The sequence below is a fragment of the Odocoileus virginianus genome, chromosome 34 (genome assembly GCF_023699985.2).
Source record: "Odocoileus virginianus isolate 20LAN1187 ecotype Illinois chromosome 34, Ovbor_1.2, whole genome shotgun sequence".
Taxonomy (NCBI): Eukaryota; Metazoa; Chordata; class Mammalia; order Artiodactyla; family Cervidae; genus Odocoileus; species Odocoileus virginianus.
The window spans coordinates 6,207,979-6,232,040 of NC_069707.1; the positions used below are offsets into that span (position 1 = coordinate 6,207,979).

Consider the following 24,062-nt stretch of genomic DNA (forward strand, 5'->3'; position numbering starts at 1 on the left):
CATGAGTTTGTATCAATGATGATTTACACATAAATGAAGAATCTCCTAGAAGCCATTCTAGCACAAATGAAGACTTCTGAGCGTATATCTAGTACATGTTAACAAGGAGTTGAAGGTGATAATGGGCTAAAAATAGTCAGTTTATGATTTTTGTATCCATAGATTATCCAAAAATGTTATTGGCATTACTTCCTCACTAAATCTAACCTGGTAAAACTCATACTTTCCAAACATCCCATAAATAAAAGACAAGACAATATGATATATTAAAAGTGTTTAATATAATTACCATATACATTTAATTTTTACTATTTTAATATTTTTCATAATGCGTGTTTTCTATACCTCCACAGTATTGTTTTATATATATATATATATATATTTTTTTTTCCCCAGCTCCCTTGCTTTCATAGAATTATGAAGGTCATCAAGCTCATCACTGCCTGGCACCATGTTTTAAGACACAGGTCATGCCAACCCTGAACGGGCACTTGGCCATTTTTCGCACAGATGGGCTTATATATAACCAGCCAGAAAATGGTGTATTCACTGACCACCAGGTGCTTGTGATGGGGAGGGAGAAAAAAAAAAGTGTTTGCAGACAAAATATATTGACAGTACTGTCCAACTTGAGGTTACTTACTATATTTTGGTTTGGGAATGTTGTCTCCGTCAGCAGTATAACCTAAGTAATTGCTGGATTTCTGGAAAGAGTCTAGATTTACATGAGTGGGGATCAGGAAGAAGAGTCCACAGGAGCAACAAAACAGTAGGTGCCTCATGTAACTCAGTGAGTTCTGAGTAGACTGGTTGGCCCAGCGTATTGGAAGAGTATGATGGAAATGACAGCCATCTGTCTTCTACCCCCGAGCTCGAAGTGTGCCGGCTAGCTGGCTGATGCTGCGCTAGCTGATCGGGGCAAAGACACTACAGTTCATGTTACCGGGTCCCCAGGGAGAAAGGGGCAGATATGCTGCATGAATTCCACAAGTGCTAAGTTTATAGCTGGTTAGGCCGAACGGCCTAAATAAAGCCTCTCACAGTCCAGAATAGTTGGCAACAGAACCCCAGATGCCTGTTTTTTATACCTCTTGTTCTAAATAGAAGATTGTAGTATATGCCCCTGAGTTATATAAAATTAATGTTTTCCTAGGCTTCGACTGAAGTATAGAAGTAATTTATCTTTTGCAGAAGTCACTATAATTAATGAGTACATAGATCTCTGTATATAAGGAGAAGAACTTCATCTAATTTAATGTACCAACAGAGAGAATGGGATATGGCTGTGAAATTGAATTCTACGTTATACATGCTGGTCACCTAGATGGCAGTTTAGTAGGTATTTCATTGTATGCATTTGGTGTCTTTCATGAACTAAAATTGAAGCCCACAGTTTTATATGTACAGAAGTAGACTAGGTTGTCAAGATTTATGGGTCATTTCAGTTGTGAACTACCTGCTGATCTGAATACAATGTCAGGGGCACATTTTGTGGCCGAGTTGTTTTCAGTGTGACTTCCTTTTGAAGCACCATGATTTAGGTGCTTTCTCCATGATCATTATAAACAATTTTTTCCCCAGCAAATTTTATAACCTAACCATAAACATCTCCTCTAAGCTAATGCTTGATATATGAGATCCGAGGCAAAAGACATTCTGGGGGAAGGTTGTTTTACAGACTTAAATAATTTCCCTTTGAACATACTATCTAATGCTGAATGGTATTGTTACCGTGTTAACATAAAAGCACAGAAAGAGTGATATATGTGAGTGTAACTTTCTTAAATTTATAACAAATTGAAAGATTTACTAAGGATCTGCTATCATTCATAAAATTAACCAAATATTACTTACACCAAGTGCATACAAATTTGATTATTAAGAGGACCTATAAATCAGAGAAAAGTAATTAAGAACATATAAAATTTAGTAACTTTGGAGCTCCATTAGAAACTATAATATTATATTTGATCACGCAACAATGTTTGGCTTACTGGTGGAGAAGATGGTGTGGTCTGAAATCAAGCAGGGTCTCTTGATTAACCACATGGGAGCCTTTAGTTTGAGTTATATACTAAAGGTTGGGTAACCAGACTGAGACTGGCCTTTCCCTTACAACTCCAGGAGGTCTTTTCCAGAAGACCAGCTGAGCAGGACTCCTCTAGTTCTGCAGGGAGGGTTGGGAAGTGCTTTTGTGTTTCCTCTAAATAGGCCGTGAATGCATTATTTCTATTTCATATCACCAGCCTGCTTCAAGTCCTCCATAGGCTCTCCATGTCCCTCAGGATGAAGCCATCTGTTCCCTGGGGGCACGGCATCCTTTCTGATCTGACCTGTAGCTCCCCAGCCCTCTTGGTCTTGGCCATGGCCCCCCTGACTTTCTACCCTTCAACAGTCTCCGAAGTTCATCCTCTGGTCTACTGCCCATCAGTTTGTCTTTGCTTTGTCGCTGTTATTGTCACTTGTTTTCATACTGAGTACTTTTTGTAACAAATTCAAATAACAAGAAATGTATAAAGAACGTAAATTAATAGTTTCCTCTGTTTTCCCAGTCAATACAAGACGATAAATGTGAATTTTTTGTGTGTGTATTGTTCTATACATTTTTCTATGCTCATTAAAAAAAAAACAAAACACATATTTTTATGGGTATTTTAATTCGCTTTCTTATGCTTTCTTGAAATAGTAATAATACTATATTTATTTCACCATAGCTTTTTTTGCATGATAGCAGTTCCTACAAAGATTTTCAGATCAATATACATATATAGATCAACCACTCATTTTAATAGCTTTATAATATTCTGTAGCATAAATTTTGAGCAAATATGCTCTTGATGCTTTCTTTTTTTCTGTCCTATACTCTGCTAAAGTAAAATCCTCATAAATAAATTTTTAGACATTGGTACTCTTATTTTTGTGTATTAGAATAACTAGATAAAACAATATGTACCTTTAAATTTTTCATCCAAACTGCTATGATGATTTTCCAAAGAGGCTGAGGCATCTCCCTCCCTCTCTCCCGATGTTCTCATTTTAATACACACTCTCGAGCATTTGGTCCTCGTGCTAGTGAGTGAATGTTAAAGTCATGTGAGAAAGTAGTTTGTCATTGTTCTCCTGATTCAGCATTTTCTGACCACCAGTAAAAGTAAGCATCTTTTAGCGTTATTAGCCTTTTTTCATCTTCTCTTCCTCCTCAGACAACCATTTTGCCTTTTTGTGTTTCTTTTTCGGGGGGATGGTTTTGGTCACTGCCTCTTGTATCATGTTGCCAACCCCCAGCCATAGTTCTTCAGGCACTCTGTCTAAACATCTAGTCACTTGAATCTGTTTGTCATCTCCACTGTATAATCATAAGGGGGTTGATTTAGGTCAACCTGAATAGCCTAGTGGTTTTCCCTACTTTCTTCAATCAGAGTCTGAATTTGGCAACAAGGAGCTCATGATCTGAGCCACAGTCAGCTCCCTGTCTTGTTTTTGCTGACTGTATAGCACTTCTCCGTCTTTGGCTACAAAGAACATAATCAGTCTGATTTTAGTATTGACCACTGGTGACGTCCATGTGTAGAGCTGTCTCTTAGGTTGTTGGAGAGGATGTTTGCTATGACAAGTGTGTTCTGTTGGCAAAAGTCTGTTAGCATTTTCCCTGTTTCATTTTATACTCCAAGCCCAAACTTTCCTGTTATTCTGAGTGTCTCTTGACTTCCTAATTTTGCATTTCAATCCCCTATGATGAAAATGACATCCATTTTTGGTGTTACAAGATCTAGAAGATCTTATAAGTCTTCATAGAACCGTTCAACTTCTACTTCTTTGGCATCAGTGGTTGGGGCATAGACTTGGATTACTCTGATGTTGAATGGTTTGCCTTTAAAACAGAGATCATTCTGTTGGTTTTTAAATTAACACCCAAGTGCTGATTTCAGACTCTTTTATTGACCATGAGGGCTATCCATTTCTTCCAAGGGATTCTTGCCCACAGTGGTAGATACAATGGTCGTCTGAATTAAATCCACCCATTCCCATTCATTTTATTTCACTAATTTCTAAGATGTTGATGTTCACTTTTGCCATCTCCTGATTGGACACATCCAATTTACTTTGATTCATGGACCTAATATTCCAGGTTCCTATGCAATATTGTTCTTCACAGCCTTGGACTCTAGTTTCACCATCAGAATCGTGAATGTAGAGTGGTTCATGTCCAAAACTGAGCACCATTTCCACTTTGGCCCATCCCCCTATGTTTAGGGTAGTAAAAATCTGTGTAATATTAAAAGGATGAATACAGGTTTGTGCAAACCTGTAGGATGTACTACACCGAGAGTGAGCTGTATTGTGAACTGTGGACTCTGAGTGGCTTTGTCACTTCAGTGAAGGTTCATCAATGTGACAAATGCACCATTCCTGGGGGGGGGGGGGGGGGCATCGATAACAGCAAGGCTATGCCTGTGGGGGCTTGGGAGTATAAGAGAAATGTCTGTAAGTTCCATTCAATTTTTCTGTGAACCTAACACTCTTCTAAAAATTTGTCTTCATGAAAAAAAGTTTCCTCCATGGAACATTCATTTCCTAGCTTTACTCATCTTAGTTTCCTTGATTGTGTATCAGTTCAGTTCAGTCACTCAGTTGTGTCTGACTTTCGACCCCATGGACTGCAGCACACCAGGCCTCCCTGTCCATCACCAACTCCCAGAGTTTGCTCAAACTCATGTCCATTGAGTTGGGGACACCATTAAACCATCTTCATCCTCTGTCGTCCCCTTCTCCTCCTGCCTTCAATCTTTCCCAGCATCAGGGTCTTTTCAAATGAGTCAGCTGTTCACATCAGGTGGCCAAAGTATTGGAGTTTCAGCTTCAGCATCAGTCCTTCCAATGAATATTCAGGACTGATTTCCATTAGGATGGACTGGTTGGATCTCCTTGCAGTCCAAGGGACTCTCAAGAGTCTTCCCCAACATCACAGTTAAACCTAGACAGCTTATTAAAAAGCAGAGACATTACTTTGCCAACAAAGGTCTGTCTAGTCAAAGCTATGGTTTTTCCAGTAGTCATGTATGGATGTGAGAGTTTTACTATGAACAAAGCTGAACACCAAAGAATTGATGCTTTTGAACTGTGGTGTTCAATGTGTACAGTTCATAGGTAAATTTACAAATTGTACTTTATTTTGTTCATCTTCTAATGAGGAAATAAAATACATATAGAAAATGCAAGAGACTATTAAAGCATATAAAGCCCTTGCCTTTGCTCAGTTTTGTCTTGAGTGGAGTTTATGGTTGCTCATGCTGCCTGCAATAAAGAAAGCAGGAATAAAAAGAAGCTCTAAATTCTACTTGCCAAGGAGACAAGGGTTTTGAGGGAAAAGGAAAAAAGTTGAGATTCCAAGTCTAAAGTCATTTAAAATGTTTTAAAGCTCGGCTTTTTCTTATTGTTCAATATTTCTCTTTGCTTGTAGCCTAAACCAAGTTATCATTTTGTGAATTATTGCTCCCCGGAAGAATGTTTCTCTTGCACTTTCAGTGTCTAGACTGGACACTTAGAAGTGGCAGAGGCTACATTTCTCCACCTCTGGCTAGAGAGAGGGGTGATAGCATCATTCCACCCCCGCGGGATCCAGGGACTGGGGCTGCTTTCCTAAGGAGCAGCACGGGAGACTCACCAGCAGGAAGCTCAGCGGTTCTCAAAGCTCAGAGGGAGGCCCAGGCTGCCAGAGATAGAAGAAGGGGCCACTTAATTCCCGGGAACACAGAAGGGTGCGATTTAGAGTTTCCTGTCCGTCTCTTCCCACAGAGCATGTTTCCAGGCCCGAGAGAGGTCTTCCACACTCTTCTTTCTTCCTTTTCAAACATGCTGGGAGAGCTTATGCTTGTGACCACTCTGACACCTGCTGTGTATAAGCCGTGGGCTAGGCGTGAGTGAGTGTGCTCACTCAGTCATGTCCCACATTGAGACCCCATGGATGCAGCCTGCCAGGCTCCTCTCAATGGAATTCTCCAGACAAGAATACTGGAGTGGGTTGCCAGTTTCTCTTCCTGGTGATCTTCCAGCCCAGGGGATTGAACCTGCATCTGCTGCATCAACAAGCAGATTTTTTCTCTTTTTTTTTAAACCACTGACCACCTGGGAAGCCGCCTGGGCCAGGCGCCAGCATAAGATGCCCTCGGTTCATTTGCCTTGTGGTGAGTCCACTAGACCAGCGGGTGCCGTCAATCCCACAGAGCGAGGGCCCCGAAGGTGCCCAGCACAGCGTGATAGAGACCGAAGTCACCATGGGAAGAGCTCTCACCCAGCCCCGGGGAGTCAGGAAGGCTTTAGGGCCAGTGACAAGTGAGGTGAGCCATGAAGGACACTTGGGGCTTTGAAACGAGTGGGAGAAGGAAGACAGACCAGGAAGCAGGAAATCGTGTACTTGAGACTAGAAAACGAGAGAGCATGGCCTTCCAGGCAACAAGACGAAGTGCTCCTGGCAGGACGAGGAGGGCGGAGTGGAGGGAAAGCTGGCCAGACGGTGAGTGTCAGCTTAAGGCTCCTGTGCTTGATCTGGGGCACATGGACCCCTGCAAGTATGATTAACTGGTTCTTTTACTGGTTGATTGCAGTTAAGTTTTTTGCCCATTTAGAAGCACATGTGAAATAACTGCCAACTTCAAAAGATTGTCTAGGAAACGCTGGGAACACAATTTGTCTAGGGATGGTGAGTCACTGTAAATGTTCAAGATGATGACCCGTCTCCTCGGTTTCTTGCAGATTATTACCATCTAACAGATACGTGTTTATGTACCCTTTGTGGAAGGTCAACTCAAGTAATCAAAATTACAAAGGAAACCTTCTGTTGAGAACAAAATATTTTAACATCTCATTTTGTTTATCAGAGAACAGAAGCTGGAAAGCTTTGCTTGAGCATTAAACTAGCAAATGCTTTGACACCATTATGTTCCTTCAAGCTGACGCATTGTGAAAGTTTATGGAACCTTTAGCTTCTAAAGGAAATAAAGCACAGTTGAATAATGAATATTGTCTTTTATTGTCTGGGTAGGATATAACACTGAAAGCAAAGATATGTTCCACTTTTACACTGGGCAGATGACGTCACATGAGTAACTGCTGGTCAATTGTGGTTGGAGGGATCTGTGTCTCCAAACATTATTGGAATTATGATGGGAATATAGGGCAGGCTAGGACCACACTGGAGCAAATAACTGCTCCTCTGACCATCAGACCTTGGAAAAGAAGAGTGACTGCTGTTGTGTGTGTAAATCCTTAACCAGATTCTCCTGAAGGGGCTTGTAATTCCTGGGAATAAGTTAAATCTAGATGTCAGGAAAAGCTGTGTTCTCCGGCCACTGGGGCCTCTCACAATATCCTATGGAATAAACACAACTTTGACAGCTGTCCTTAAAGATTGGAGTCAAGGGCCGTTAATAAATGTTAAGTGCAAGACAATTAAGCACATAGTAACATAGTAACAACCGGAGTCAAAGCATTTGTTCTCAAAATTCTCTATTGATATGTTATCCAAGGCACAATCAGTGGGGTGAAAACTTTCTCCAAGATAACAATGAAAAAAGAAAATTCTTATTTTCCCGCCTGAAAGAATGCGAAAGTCTGTCTTGGAAGTTTATATGCACTGCTAAGTTAAAATTAAACACCTGTTTCAAAAACATGGTCATTCAAAATCGGTGATAAGGAAATAGCCGTGGTTTCTATTCTTGGCCTCACTCCTGTGGTTGAGGAATGACAGTGAAGACTCACCTCAGCAGCACATTCCAGGCTCTCGGAGCACTCGCATGAGTTGGGTGGGTTTGGACCAATGTTTCCGTGCACAGAGAATCACAGATTTCCCATCAGGCCCCTGCCCAGGCGTCCCAGGCCCCGGCGCGTCTGAGCCGGCGGCCCAAGGTCTACGCGCCTTTACTCCCGAGATCACTCATCCACCATCTCCACCTGGCAAAAGCTTAGCATTTCAAATCCACTTGAACTGTCCCTTCGAAGCTGAGCCTTCTCGTTCTCCCATAAGCTGCTCAGCGTCCTCTTGCCCCTGCTCAGATCAGAGCCCAGGCGTCTGGAAGCTATTTACCATGTTGTCATCTGTGCAAATATTTGTTGCTGTGCCTCTTTCTCCTTCAGGTTTATGGACTCTTGCAGGATTTTGTTTACATGTGTATCCTCAGCCCCTAGCTGAGGGCTAAGCAAGGAGAAAATACACTTGTTTCTGAATGAGTAAACATCGGGGAAGAATCCCTGGAAGCATGGTTATTTCTCGAGGTGGATGTAAATAAGCTAATCACCTGGGCTGCAGGCGTAGCTGAGTCCTGGACACAAAGGCCGCCATGGGCTGTTTCTCCATCCCTTGTCCCTGGTCCCTTCTGAGCACGGGCTTCATTCTTGGACGGGTTCTCTCGCTGTGGTTGCAGGTGGGGGGATGTTGTGTTCTTACTGAGAAGCGAGAGATGCTAGTTCATCCTGGGCCGAGGAGGAGGACGGGGAGGACAGTGCCTGAGCATGTCTGAGCAGCTGCCTGAGCTGGGAATGAGGGCTGTTTTTTTCCAGTCTGAACAAAGACGTTTGCATAAGCTCATGTGCTTGATGCTTGTCAGGAGTGACCCCAGACCTTCAGGAATCATTTGAAAAGTCTTCTTCAACAATTTTTTTTTCTTTAAAATAATAAATAGTCAATTATGACTGAGTTGTATCACAATTGAATAAATCCTGGTCAAGACACCCTGATGAATCCAGGCATAGAGAGGAAGATAATCATTGTGATATTTGTAGCTTTTGTCTTGAAGTTCAACTTCTTGAAGGTATGTGGCATTAAAATGTTTTAAATTGTATAAGACTAACATTAAAGGGAACTGTAGGAAGTACACATGGATTTATTTATGTGTGTATTTCAAATAGACTAAAATGATTCCTTTGGAGTGAACTAAAGTTATCATTATAGAGATTCACATGAAGGAGTGTTTAGAACACTGTGTCTACTGTCTAGAACAAGAATCATCCTGCTGAATTAGTAGGAATTTAAGACAATTTTATATTGCAGAATCATAATCACTTTATCACAGAAGTGTTTAAAATTTTAGAATTCAGAAATATTATGCAATTCATATATTTTAACTCTGAAATGAATTTCTATACCTTGCCATGTTTTGTTTTTTTAAATATTAATTTTGCAGTGAGATACATGAATAGTCACATTAGGTTGGATAAATATAGACTGGAAATAATGTCTTGCCAGTTCATGTCAGGTTTGCCATAATAAAGTTTAATGCCAAATTTAAAGAAAAAAATTAAAATTTTTTGTTTTAAGAGCCTTTGGGATTTTAGAAATTTCATTTTTGTTTTATACATTGGACTAGGTAGCAGACCTGATTTATACTTCTAATTTGGGTAATAAAATTTTTAAAATACTTTTGGAATATAACAATAGGTGTATGGAATTGAAAATGGCACTGCCCTTGGGCCTGACACAGTGGTGAGATGAGAAAGCTATGTGCTTGTTGAATTCACATTTTTAAAAAAGCATTTTTAATTGGAAGAAAATTGCTTTACAATATTGTGTTGGTTTCTGCTGCACCACCACACACATCAGACATAATTTGAGTCAGTTGTAGTGAGATGAACCTAGAACTTGTTGTAAGAGTGAAGTCAGAAAGAGAAAAGCAAATACAGTATGTTAACGCATATATATAGAATCTGGAAAAATGATACTCTTGAACCCATTTGCAGGGAAGGCATGCAGACCCTGAATTCACATTTAAGACTTTCTCCTGCTTTTAACAGCTTGGCACGTTGCACGTGCGCCTGTGCACATGCGCCTGCTTGTTTATACGCATATCATCTGTTTGTTTTTAACCAGAGGACACGCTGCCTTGGCGGAGGCAGAGAGCCTCCATTACGGCTTTGGCAGGGGCTGTGAGTCTGATAGGCAGCGCCTGACCCTCTCAGCAGAGCTCTGACACAGTTTTGCTTTTTTGTGGGAGTCTATTGATTTTCTTTCCTCGTGATAAACTTTATACAACATCTAGAGGTTTTGCTAACACCTTAAATTAAAAGAAAACAAACTTGTCATTGAACACGATCCCTCATTAACTTTCAAGATTTTATTTGTTTAATTAGGTGTCACCTAACTTTACAACTGGCACTGTTAAATTAGTAAAGTCTACAGGTCTTATCCACTCTAACGAATGGCAGAGTTATTTTATATCCAAGCCTATATAATTACTCCCTGGGTTTACATAATACACAGCGAGCCTAACAGGTCAGCATGAGAGCTGAGACTCACTAATGAAGGCACAAGTGCCCAGCTCCTGACCTGGCTCCTCTGCCTTTCTCGTCCGGGCCAGCGTGTGGTAATTAGGCCGTGTCTGTCATGTCTAAGCTTAGAGAAAATTAAAGCTATAGTATTAACATTAGTCATGAGGTCTTTCAATGGATATTGAGACTTAAAACTAACAGTTGCTTCTTACAAAAGAAACTGAAAATAACCCCAGGAAGAGCTGTTGGAGCCAGCAGGCTGAGAAGAGAGATTAGGGGTAATATTTGTTTGTTGTTGACTACAGACAAAACTTCTAGGCCTGTGAGAGACATTTAGGTTAATTCTAAGTGACACCTTGACTGTCGTGACTTGGTAACTGTGAGGACCTCTTTGGTGCAGACGCTTATTACTAGTTTTTTCATAAATGAAAATGCCTCTGTGTCCTTAATTCCTCTTCGTCAAAAATTTGAGAGGTCATCTTTTGACAGTTTTATCTGAGCTTGAACGCAGTGAACAGGCAGACTAATTATTTATGTGCCTTTATTTAGTACATTCCCCAGAGCCACATCTGAGTGCATCATGTTCTTCTTTTCTGGAGGCTAAATATGTGTGTCCGCAGTAATGCAGAGGCAGTGTTGAGGACTTCCGACTCGGCTGACCGCCTCCTGATGGTGCACCGTGGCCGTCGGTGGTGTTCAGGTCCACCTGCCCTCCGCCTTCTGCTGGCGGGTGGGCCGGCCCGGTGAACCCCAGCTCCCAGACCCCTGTCCTTGCTTCAGGCAGACTTTCCCCAAGCACCGCCTGCCGGGAGACAGGAGCGGGGAGAGCGGGCAGAGCTGGGAGGGTCTCCCTCCATCTCCGGGAGGCATCGCTTGCAGGGGCTGCATCTCAGTCATCCTCCTCGCCCCCACCTGGCAGCCCAGCCACTGTATCTCCCCACCCGTCCTCCCCCTCACCCTGCACTGGGTGCTCAGGCAGATTGGAGCACCCGCCCTGACGCTGCTCATGTCAAGGAGCTTTCTACCCTGGTTTAGCTCTTCTAGGGGTTTCCATCATGAATGCAACTAGACCTCAGCTTTAAATTCTCTCTGTTGAAATACCTGCTCCCTATGGGCCCTGCTCCCTTAACTTGACCCTGACCTGCGCACATGGCCAGTTATTTGTTTAGCACAAAATGTAGAGCTATGGCAACTTTCTATTGAAAATGGTGTTTCCCTTTTATCAAGCGAAAGGTATGTTGCCTTTGGGACATAGTAACTAAGAAGGAGTTGGAGACTAACAAGGGATTTAGCGCTTTGTAAAGATAGCAAAATTTCTTGTTTGGAAAACATGTAACTGTTAGGCAATATCTGTTAAAATTCTCAACTTTAGGAAGTTTGATAAAAGTTACTTGAGGGTGCATGAGGGAAGAAGTCAGATCTCATTGCTGGTTTTTAAGGTTTGTGAAACTGAATTGTGTTTGAGACAAACAGTACTTCCAGGTGGTTAGTTGTAAGCCATTTTTATAGAAATTTGGAAGATACTAATTTGTGTTTGGAGTTGAAACTTTGGATTCTGTAAGGTTTTATAAACTGAGTTCTTGGTTTTAACCTAATTCAAATTTTACTGGTTTATTTATTTGTTTCATTTATTTATTTGTCATTTTCCCGTTTGTCTGTTAGAGACGCAGGTCATATCTTGAGTCAGGTAGCAAACTGGAATGAGGAGAAAGAGGTAGCTTCTAACAGTTGAGTGGAACTTTTCATGAGGTCTTTCCCTTGGTATATACCACTGCTTTTTGTGGGTCTCATTCAGTCAGAGGGCTTCGCCTCTAGGATCTGAAAGGAAAGGATGGGTGGGTACTGATGAAAGGTGAGAACTCAGTGAGGGTGGAAAGAAGGGATCAGAGCCTCATCCACAGAAAAGAGCAGAAAGGTATTTTTTAAGAACTTAAAGAATATAACTGTTGGAGTTTGAATTTTCTATTTAGTATTAATAAGGTGAAAAGCACCTTATTAATACTTAAAGAATTTAACAGGGTCACATTATAAATCCAAGCAGATTTTTTAAGGCCTTATTCTGGGATTTTTTTTTTTTTTTCATCCTTTAAATATAGTTTACACTATCTTTTGAGAGGAAAAAAAAAAAAAAGAACAACTTGGCCAACTACTGTCAGATTTTGGTTCCTTCGCTAGTTCGGGCTTCCCAGAATTGAGTATATGGATCCAAGTGAGCCAGCCAGTAGGAGCTACAGTTTCTGGTTAGGTGGAAGAATCCATTTAAGTTAACAGGACTTGCTATGTTTAGCTTTCTTTCTTTCTTTCTTTTTCTTTTTTGTAGCTGGCTTACCTGTGAGCTGGCATTTGTGAAAGATGGATAGGTCCCTTTGAGATTCTTTATTTACCAGAATTTTATTTTTATTTATTTATTTACTGTGTGCTCAGTCGCTAAGTCATGTCCAGCTCTTACAGCCCCATGGACTGCAGCCCACCTGTCTCCTCCGTCCTGGGATTTCCCAGGCGAGAGTATTGGAGGGGGTTGCCATTTCCTCCTCCAGGAGATCTTCCTGACCCAGGGATCTAACCCGTGTCTCTTTCATCTCCTGCATCGGTGGGCCGATTCTTTACCACCACATCTCTTGGGAAGTCCTACCCACAGTTAAGGATCGTATATTGCCTTCAATAGAATTGACAGTTGCCCCCCGCCCCTGCCCTGGTCCAATGAACAAGAATGTTTCTCTGATGCACCCACAGGGGACTGTACGCCAGGCGACATAGAAGTAACTTGGCTTGGCAAACCCACACCCACTGGAACTAGAGTACGGCCACCTCGCCAGGCCGTGGGACATAACTACTATCCACCTGGCCCAGACGGAGCTGTTTTCTGGGTCCCCTCGGGGCTCAGATGGTGACCAGATCTCACAGTGCTGTCAATGTTCTGACCACACTGCGTGGGCTTGTGGCTAGGATGCTTTTCTGACATTGGTTATCCTTGATATTTTAATCTGAACAATCAAGAGAAAAGAAAAACCCCAGAAAAGCAGAATTCCTCCAAAGGAATCATGCAGTCATCATGTGAGATGACAGCTCTGCCTAAGCACGCTGAAATACCCGAGGTAGAACTTTTCAACACGGTTCTTACTTCTGTTTTCCTCTTTTCCTTGTGTGTGTTGTATACAGCCTGAAAATATCAGAAGGCTATTGAAAATGCTAATCCACTGATTGTGTAGGACGGGAAATGCCCAGACCGTTCTGCTGATTACTCTGTGGGAAAGGGGTTATTACTATTGGAAGACACTTCTCCAGGGTCTCTCAAGTTTCTGCACGTCTTGTAAGGGAAGCACTAACTACCACTATCTTTTCAAGGAAATTGTAGAGCAAATGACCTGGAAAATGGTAGTCTAGCCTCTCTCTCTCTAAAGTAAAATGTGGACCTGCTTGCTGTTCAGTATGATAAAGACAGCGTCTCCCTTCAGAACAAAGGAGAGGTCAGCTTACAGATCCTTCTAAAAGATCTACGTGTCCTAAGCTCAGGGTGCCCAGCTGTGTGGCAGAAACCCAGTATGTGTAACATGTAGTTTGGTCTGGACACTTCGTCTCCCGGGAACTGGGATGCAGACGAACTGACAGAATTATGATGCCTGTACTTCATGCTGCCGGGGCCCCGGCCCAGGAGTCTTTTGTCTCCTGGCCGCATCCATGAGACGGTGGCAGGCTAACCTGTTAGTTTGCAAGCTGGGTGAAGTATTGGCCGCTCCACCAGTTTAGCTACTCTGGCACTGGAGAAGAATCTCCTTCCATAAAAATCGGTGGAGAAGGCACTGAAATTCACTGATGATTAATACATATTTAATATACACAGTAGTTAATCTGTATTTTAATTCTGTCATGCTATATGAATTTCTGCCATTTTCCAAATATTTGTTACTTATTAAACCATTGATTGTAAAATTCCTCCCTCCAGTAAAAAGGATTTTGACTTTTATCTGGCGAAGTTTTATCTAGTGTTGGAGCAGTTTGTGATTTGTTAGCTGAATGTCTACCAGTGGCTTTCTGCAATCTAAGAAAAAGTATAAATACTATCTATTTATCTGTATGTGAAATACTTCCTCAATACAGCCAAGTCAGCTATTCTGGAGGAATTACTTTCCGTTATGAGTGAGGATTTTGTTCAGGTCTGCAAAAGCGGTCTGTGTATTTCGCGAGGATCAGTCGTGTCCTCCAGACGTCTTGTTTTGATGGTCAGGTTTGGCCTTAACTCTCTTCCATTATACCCTTGAACTGACCTGTGAAGGATTCATATCATTAAAAAAAAAAAAATGGAGTGATAAGGATGGCCTTCCATGTTAAGAGAGAAAGCAAAAGCAATCAGTATGATTTCCATGCTGCTTCGGGGAAGCCATGCAGGACCCCGCAGACACACCAGAGTGGGCTCCCTCCAGGCGCTCACCCCATCCATCACAGCGGGATGCTGGCACAGTTTCATTCACGGGGGCTGAGGTCTGCAGGCTGGTGGGTCAGCTACTGTGTCACTTGCCCTAGGTAGGGGGTTCTGGCTACCTGGGTATACCACCTGGAATTGACAAGGCACTTATTCTTAAAAACATCCTGGGCTCCAAATTCCTGGCTTGGGGACATTTCTCTGTACAGAGGAACTCTCCAGATTTTTGAAGAGTAACATGTTTTACCTGAGACATGCCATTATTTTCAGATGTGCTAAGTGAGCTTGTTACAGCCCGTGTTTTCTGAAAGGATGAGTAGTTTGCTACCTTTACCTCTAAGGTTGCTCTAACTCAGTAGTTCTCAAAAGTGTGGTCCCCAGAACAGTAGTGACAGCATCACCTGGCAACCTGCTGGAAATGCAGCTCCTAAGCCCAGTGTCAGAACATCTGGGGCGGGTCCCTACAAAAGGCTAGTTTAACAAGCATCCCGGATGATTCTGATGCATGTTGGACTTAGAGACCCACAGGTGTGGCTCACTGTGTGTGGTCAGAGGAGGAGGAGGTCAGTTTGGTTTGTTGTTGTTTAGCTGCGAAGTCATGTTCTACTCTTTGTGACCCCATGCACTGTAGCCCGCCAGCCTCCTCTGTCCATGGGATTCTCCAGGCGAGAATACTGGAGTGGGTTTGCCATTTCCTTCTCCAGGGAATTTTCCTGACCCAGGAACTGAACCCACACCTCCTGCATTTCAGGCGGTTTCTTTACCAGTGAGTCACCAGGGGAGCCCTTAGTTTGGTTACAAGTAGGGAAAAGACGGTTTAAGAGTGATGATGTCAAATGGATAAAGAAACATTGGTGGCATTCTTAAATCTACTGATTATTTTTTTATTTAAGAAAATATATCTAATCGCTTGTCCTTTGCCATCCACTGTTAGGATACAAATGTATATAAGACATCCCGCAAATATTTCAAGGTCTACTGCAGATTTGGACAATCTATACATGCATGTTAAGTCCCTTCAGCTGTGTTGGACTCTCTGTGACCAACTGTGAGGTGACCCTGTAAAAAGCACTGGACTTCCCTTTAGGAAACCTGGGTTGCTTCCTGCTTTCACCTCTGACTGTTGGACTTTGGACCAATCATTTCATGGCTCAGAGTCTCCTCTTCCTCGTTGTTGAGATGCTGTTTCAGGATTCCTCCTACATCCACACCGTGTTCTTCTCCCAAACTCACTTATCATCCGGAGGTGAGCAGGGGGCCCAGCGTGCGCCCACAACTCCTTGGCTGAAAGAGAAAGAGACAGAAAGACTAGCAGACACTTTGGAACCTCCTTCAAAAGGGGACTTGTTGAATAGTTTGCCACAAGGCATTCATTTCCCTCAAAAGAGTGGATGTTGTCTTATTTCAGACTCATCTGTAATCTGATGATACGCTTCTTCTCCTGAAGAGATTCTTTACTGTGAACATGTTTGGGACGGGGGGGTGGGAGCATGGCCAGCCGGATTCCATGTCTGTGATCATGTTTCTCGTTCTTTCAGGAATTTTTCTTTAAATGTGGAGCACACCCGACCTCTGACAAGGAGACGTCAGTAGCTTTGAACCTTATCACAACAAACAGTCGAGACATCAGCTGCATAACGTGTACGGACATCAGGTAAGGGTCTGAAAACAGGGAACAGAAGAGATCTGCTGCATTGTATTGCCTTTGCTCTTTTGCCAAAGGTCAGTTGACTGCATTTACAGGGTCTGTTTCTGGGCTTTTTATTCTGTTCCACAGAGCTCTGTGTTTGTTCTTGCACCAGCACTGTACTGATTTAGTTAATGTAGCTTCATCATTAAGTTGAAGTCCGGTAACGTCAGTCCCCTAGCTTTGTTTTTGCATTCAATACTGTTTTGACTACTTTTGATCATTTCATCTCCGTCTAAACTTTAAAATCAGTTTGTTGATGTCCAAAACAGAATGTTGGGATTTTGATTGAGATTGCATTGCATGTGTGCACTGATTTGGGAAGAATCCACATCTTGATAATGTTGTATTTTTATATCCACAAACATGGAATCCCTCCATTTATTTAGCTCCTCTTTGGTTTTATTTACCAGAGTTTTGTAGTTTTCCTCATGTAGGTCTTATTTTATATTTTGTTAGATTTATGCCTGAGTACTTCAGTTTTCAAGTGTTAATGTAAATGGCATTGTATTTTTATTTCAAGTTGCACATATTCATTGTTGCTATGTAGGATGGAAATTGACTTTTGTATGTTAACCTTGAACCTTGCAACCTTGCTATAAGTGCTTATTTTTTGTAGGGTTTTTTTGGTTGATTCTCTTGGATTTTCTGCCTAGATTATCATGTCATTTGTGAACAAAGTCAGTTTTATGTCTTCTTTCCCAATACGTTTATTTTATGTCCCTTCCTTGCCTTGTTGCCTTATTTAGCTAGTCCTTGCAGGATGATATTGAAAGGAATAGTGAGAGAGCACGTCCTCGTCTTATACCTGATCTTAGTGGGAAAGTTCAAATTTCTTGCCGTTAGGTACGACATCAGTAACAGATATTTTGTGGATAGAGTTTTTCAAGTTGAGGAAGTCCTCCTCTGATCCTCATTTACTGACAGTTTTTGTCATGAATGTGTTTGTGACTCTGTCAGATTTTTTTTTCCTGCATCTATTGATATCATTATGTGATTTCTCTTTTTTTGTTCATTGATGTAGTGGATTACATTTATTCATTTTTCAGTGTTGAATCTGCCTTGTAAACCTAGGATAAATCCCACTTGTTCATTGTGTGTGATACTTTCTGATACATTTTTTTATTCGATTTGCTATATTTTGTCAAAGATTTTTGCTTTTGTGTTCATGAGAGATATTGATCTGTAGTTTTCTCAAGTTGTCTTTGTCTGGTTTTAGTATTAAGGTAATGCTGGCCTCCTAGAATGAATTAGGAAGTATTTATCCTGCTTCTATCCTCTGAAATAGATTGTAGAGAATTTGAAGCAAAATAATAATTTTATTTATTTTTGTGCTTATAAACATGTACTATTAGATAAAAAGAGATTGATATCTTTTATCTACCTTCTTAATGATAATCCCCCTGTTTAAAAAACTCTTTACAAGTGTATAATAACTTATATTCAAGGAACTCCAATGTCACTAAGCTGACTTTTGACCTTAGCAAAATAATAATCTGTTAAGCCTTCAGCTTCCCTTATAAAATCCAGGAATCAAAGTAGGTTTTATCTATAAGGCTCTGACTGGTTCTGAAGAACTGCAAAAGGTAGAAATAATCCTTGTTCACAGCTTATAAATCAATAGTATTATTTGAAAAAGTGCTTGTTTGTGGTCGTGTCTTCTGCCAGATGCAGAAATAAAAAATGAGATTTTCAATGATACTGCTTTCCAGGTGACAAATATATATGGCTGTGATATGTAGAAAAATGTATAAGGTAAATGTTCTATTCATTTCCAGTTGTTAGGCTTAAGTTTTAATTCAGGTACCTGATATGTGTCTTTTGAGTTTACGAAATAGTGTATGTAAAATATTTTCCTCTCTCTTAAAGAACAGAGTGAAACATTCACAGGTTGAAACATCCTGAGGTTTCGTGTGAACCATCAGGTTCCCATCTGCTGTCCAGCTTTGCAGTGGCCTGTAATTATTTAGAATAGTGTCTTGATCTTCCTCCACTCAGGGTTATCAGTTTTCTCAGTCTTAGGTTTAGGAGTTAAAAATAGTGAGGTGAACAAAAGGCAAAGACTTGAGCCAAGAACAGAAATTATATCCCTTGAAGGTAGAACAGCTACACTGTTAAGTATCCCCTATAGCGGTTGCATCAAAAAGGTTCAACACATTTCTGGCTGCCTCAACTGGACTCAGAAATAACAATATTCAGCCAAATAAAAATGACCCTGGCAATGCCAAAGTGAGACGTTTATTCCTTCCCAAACCAGTGTGTGTATCTTGGTGTTGCAGGAAGGGGGAGCCCTTCCAGGGCCCGAAACTGGGCTCTTGTCTAACACTCAGAAATGAATTGTCCGAGGAGAAACATATGCTGAGAAAGCAAGAGATTTTATTGGGAAGGGGCGCCCAGGTGGAGAGCAGGAGGGTGAGGGAGCCCAGGAGAAACAGCTCTGCCACATGGCTTGCCGTATAGGGTTTCATGGTGATGGGATTAGTTTCCGGGTTGTCTTTAGCCCATCATTCTGACTCAGAGTCCTTCCTGGTGGTACACGCCTTGTTCAGCCAAGATGGATGCCAGAGAGAAGGATTCTGGGAGGTGGTTGGACATGTGGTGTCTCTTTTTGACCTTTCCTGAGCTCTTCCGGTTGGTGGAGGCGTGTTAGTCCTGTATTCCTTACCAGGACCTCCTGTCGTAAAACAACTCATGCAGATGGTTACTATGGGACCTGACTGGGGTGGGCAGTTCCAGTGAGGGTGCTTCCCCTAACACTGGGACTTACTGTGATATCAGGTACCCCGAGAGTAATGCTGTATCTCTGCACCTTGAATCTTACATTATAAAGTGAGTCTTCTTAAATTTTAAAAATATAAAATTTGAAAACATACAAAATAGAAAAAAATTATTACCATGATATATTTTGGCAAAAAGAAAAAAAAAATCACCACCCTGTTCCTCTTTCTTTGCTTCTTCTAAGGCTGCCTGCTGCATCCCTGTACTTCTTTCCACCTTTATTCATTAGTCCTTAGTTTACAAAGCTGAAGACAAATCAAAAAAGAACCATGTTTACAGTCAAAACTTAACCTTCCAGAAACATGTTCTAAAGTCCACGTCCCAGTAGGACATTAAATCTAAGAAGCACTGCTACCTTGTAATTTTCCTCAATTCTTCCCATAAAGATTTATGTTTTTGATGCCATTGTTGTTTGATATAATTTTTTTAATAGTTCTCTTGCTTTCAAATTTGTCTTATGGTTCATGTAGCCTATTGAAGCAATACCTTGGATTGTGCACTTAAAAGATTTACTTGGGCTTGGAGATCAGTAAAAGTTTATCTGAAAGTCCCTTTATACATGTTCTTGGTGTTTCTGTGGGAGACTAATTTGACTGTCATTTGACAGTATTTTGGTATGAATTCACTGATTCATTTAACAGAGATGAGAAATGGGTATCTTGGTTATGGTCCTTTTGCATGCATATCTTGTCTAATCTCTTGTCAATTTACATTTTAATTTTGGTTACACTTGGCATTTCTTTTATGATTTAGAATTAATGTAGAAGCTCCTTTTATATCGCTATGGACTGAGTATTGGTCGCTCAGTCACGTCCAACTCTTTGCAACCCCACGGACTGCAGCACACCAGGCTTGTCTGTCCATGGGGATTCTCCAGGCAAGAGTCCTGGAGTGGGTTGCCATGCCCTCCTCCACAGGATCTTCCCAGCCCAGGGATTGAACCCAGATCTCCCACACTGCAGGCAGATTCTTTACCATCTGAGGCACCAAGGACTATATTCTATCAGTTTAACTCTTTCTTGACTTTTTGGTGTCAGACAGGAGCTTACGATTTTGTCCAGTCATCCGTCTCTGAAGAGCATTATGAGAGACTACAGACTAAAATCACATGGAATTTTACTGAAATCTTTAACATGGTCTTTTCCAGTAAGTGGTTTTTGTCTCTGTAATGGAAAAATCCTTGAGATTATGTGTGTGTAGTGTGTGTGTGTGTGAGAGAGAGAGAGAGAGAGAGAACAGCAGTGATCTTCTCTGACTTTGCAGACCTATATATTTCTCCTATTTGACCCAAATAGTATATATACTCATAGGCAATGTAACGTGCCAAGAGCAAGAATTCTCTCCTTTAAGTGTGGGAGTACCTTGGAGTGTTTACTTTACATAGCATTCTAGAGAAAGGAAAGTCAGAATACCAAACTGATATTACAATAAGCAGGAGCACATTCTACAGTAGAATGGCATATCTTCGAACTTTTTAAGATGAAAGAGAAAACTTCAAAGATGTGTCTTGAGCTCAAGACAGGTTGCCTCACGCTGTGTCCAGATCCTGTGGGAGTGAGACCTCTCTGCGTTAGGGCTGATTGACTCTTGCCTGAAAAAGTGTGCACACCTCGGTCTGATCCAGTCTTGAGGGAGAATAAATCTTTCTACTATGCACCCTTGCAGAAAGGAGACTCCTTCGTGTGGGTATAACCTTCCACAAAGTAATTTCATTGCCTCCTTTGAAATTCAAACATGGTGCTTAATGAACTGTAACTCTTAAATTAATTTCAAATTATTTGAACGTCTATCTGTCTTACATATGAAGAAGTTGAGGCTAAGACATTTGAAAACTTGCATGCAGTCTTACCACGAGGAACTGGTTGTACCAGCCTACCCACCAAGATCTGTGCGGTCTACATGTTTTCCTCTCATCACACCTTCCCTTCTTCATGTACGCAATTTTCACTGGACAGTAAAAGGCAAGCTACCTAGTGAAGATGGAAAGTAGGTTTGCATGTGAAAAGGAAGCTACTAGCAACAAAGTGAGATCCAAAGACAGTTTAAAAACCAGCTCTTTAAAGTGTTGAAGAAAACAGCTGTAACAGCTGCATACCTGTCTGTCTGCTCTAAGCTGTAGGCTGCTTGAAGGAGCAGTCCAAGCTTGACTGATGTGCAGATGTGACCAAAGCCACAATGTCCTGCATAAGTCTTTGCATTCAATAGGTTTACATAAATATTTGCTGGTCTGAATTAAAGTAAATCCGTTTTGCACAGTGCGACAAACAGAAAACAAGTTCTTTTTATATGGAACATCTACTTTTAAAAATCCCTCTGCATCTAATGGGATTTTCCAAAACCAAATTAGATAAAATAAGTTAATCAAAAATCAATAGAGAGTTTTAAGGCACTATTAGATATAAGGGAGAAAGTCAGATTTCAAAGTCCTACTCATGGGAGATAGATTACTCAGCCATACTGTTTGGGGTCAGTTACTTATAAAAACAGAAGAAGTATTTTATCAACACTGAGGCTTTGAAATGTGAGCCATGTCAGTTTTAATGTCAGTCAGTGACCTTCATTTCTCCCGCAGTGCGCCCTGTAGATTTCAGATCCAAGCGGCTGCATCAGCGGGGTTTCCTGGAAACGTTACAGGTGCTTGGGCATGAAATTCATAAGCCTCACCTTTTCATTTAACTGTCGCTGCGGGCGCACAGCAGCCCCCACTGGCGCTAGTAGGACAATATTGCAAATCCTCCTGGACCAATTTTGTACCCGTTAAGGTCAACCTGGCATGTTGTAGCCGTCTGGATTTTAAGCAGTTCATTTTCTGATGGTGGATGTTGAGAAGCGGCTGTATTCCTATGGCATCCATCCCAGTGCCCTCTCTAGGACTTTGGTGACAGCCGAGCCTTATTTTTAAGGTCCAACTTTCTTAGAAATAAATGCCCACAGAGTCTTTACAGAGCTAATTTTGCTTAGAAAAATATTGTGACTTGTGCATTTGCTTTTAATTGCAACTTTATCCTCATAATTAGCAATTGATTATAAACTTGGTGAGGGAAAGAAATTATGTCTATTGCAAATAACATTTATATTCTGGGATATTTTTTAGTGGTAAACAGTGATACAATTTACCTCACTGACTTACGAAGATCATGTTTCCCATGATGTTTTGAATTAGTATTTTCAGTGTTCCCCTGGAGAAAGAAATGGCAACCCACTCTAGTATTCTTGGAGAAATCCCTTGGTCAAAGGAGCCTGGCGGGCTACAGTCCTTGGGGTCGCAAAGAGTTGGACATATGGCTTAGCTACTTAAACAATAAGAATTTGCAGATTTGTCCTTGGTGGCTTCACAGGTTGTACTTGCAGCCGAATAAGCAAGAGTCTCAATAACCTGGAGTTCAGACAAGTTATTTAGTGAAGTAAGTCGTGATGTGTTGATTCTGTCTCTTGTTAATGTGATCAATTCTACATCAAAGAAAACATGGCCTCCAATCCTGTATCTCAGGTGCACTGGGAATGGGACTTCAGGGGTTTTTAGGTCTACCTGTGGATTTTCGCAACACTGAGGGCTACTTCACGTGCAGAACTGATAGTGCTGGCACCATCACACCTACCCATCGATGAGCAGAAGTGTGCACACAGATGCCAGCATCCTGTAATATCAGTATCACTGGCAAAGCAGTTTTATTCTGGCATCTATAATCTTTAGCACCTCCTGTCTTAAAGAGAGAACTTAAAAACCCATCAAGCTGTTCATTCCACAGATATTCATTGAGCCCGTCTGTGACTCAGGGAACTGCTTCAGGCTGAGATAAACTTGTTTTTAAGAGGGGAAGGGAGAGCGGATGCCAGCAACACAGGCTTGCAGTTGAAAGGTGTGGTGGAGTTGGGTGCCTCGAGGCAAGGCAGAACTTGACTATGCAGCTTTAATGCATCCTTAGTGTCACTACAGTGAAACAGGAACCCGAACTTATTTCTTTAGACCAAGATTTCCTACGGACTTTTTCACTTGCCCAGGACAGCATCTTAAAAATGCGTAATACAATTTGTATGCATGTAGGTAGGGCGTGCACCGATTAACCCATTCCCTGTTGTCTAACACCCAGCCAGCTAGAGCCCGACACTGCCTGCTCAGCTGAGGTGCTTCCCCCTTGCATGTCACCCGGAAAGGACTTTGACCCGTGACCCCAAAGCCAAAGTCTGACACCTGGTGTTGTCCTTGCTGGTCTCCATCTGGCTCCATCTGGTTCCTCCTCCTGAGACATTTTGTTTAAAATATATGTTTGTATTTTTTTTTTAACTGAAAAAAATATACTTGCCTCCAGTCTCCTTCAAAGTTGTGCTGTGAGTGAAACATTTAAAATTTTTAACACCTTCAATGGATGTTTCTCTACATATCATAATTTGTAACTGAGAAAACTTACCTCTGCTTGTAGCAAACTCCAAGATAATTTTGATAAAGTAATCTCAATCCTAACATTTTAATTAAAATGAGCAAGTATTCCTAACAGAATATTATCTTAACTACTGTTTTTTGCTTCACTCAGAGAGCTTTTCTTTGACAAGCATTTTTACAGAACAGAACTTGCCAAATATTTTTATTTGTACATGTTTTGAAAGCTCTACCACACTGCAGCAAAATCAGTTTTCTCAATTCCACTTCTTTGTAATATCAATATAAAAATTACTAGTTAAAAATAGGAGTTGCCCTGACTCTTCCCACCAATAGAACTATTCCAAAAATTTAGTTACAGATTTCAGAATGGAAATCCAGTATATAATTTGAGTTCTCAAATTGGTCCCCCACCCCAGTTTTATAGGGATTAGCTTTAACGTCTTCTTGCACACCTTTTTCAGTGATTTATAGTTACTTAGCACTTCAAAAGCTGATGGTTTTGGACACTCATTTGTTCAATACTTTGATTAAATATT

General features: G+C 41.2%; 1 protein-coding gene across 1 annotated transcript in view; it reads left to right on the plus strand.

Moving 5' to 3' along the window:
- Positions 1-24,062, plus strand: part of PRKN (parkin RBR E3 ubiquitin protein ligase) — a 1,209,190-nt gene that overhangs the window by 616,056 nt on the left and 569,072 nt on the right. Inside the window, exon 7 of the mRNA XM_070461506.1 lies at positions 16,219-16,334. Within this exon, the coding sequence (XP_070317607.1) occupies positions 16,219-16,334 (116 nt within the window). The remainder of the gene's footprint in view (positions 1-16,218; positions 16,335-24,062) is intronic.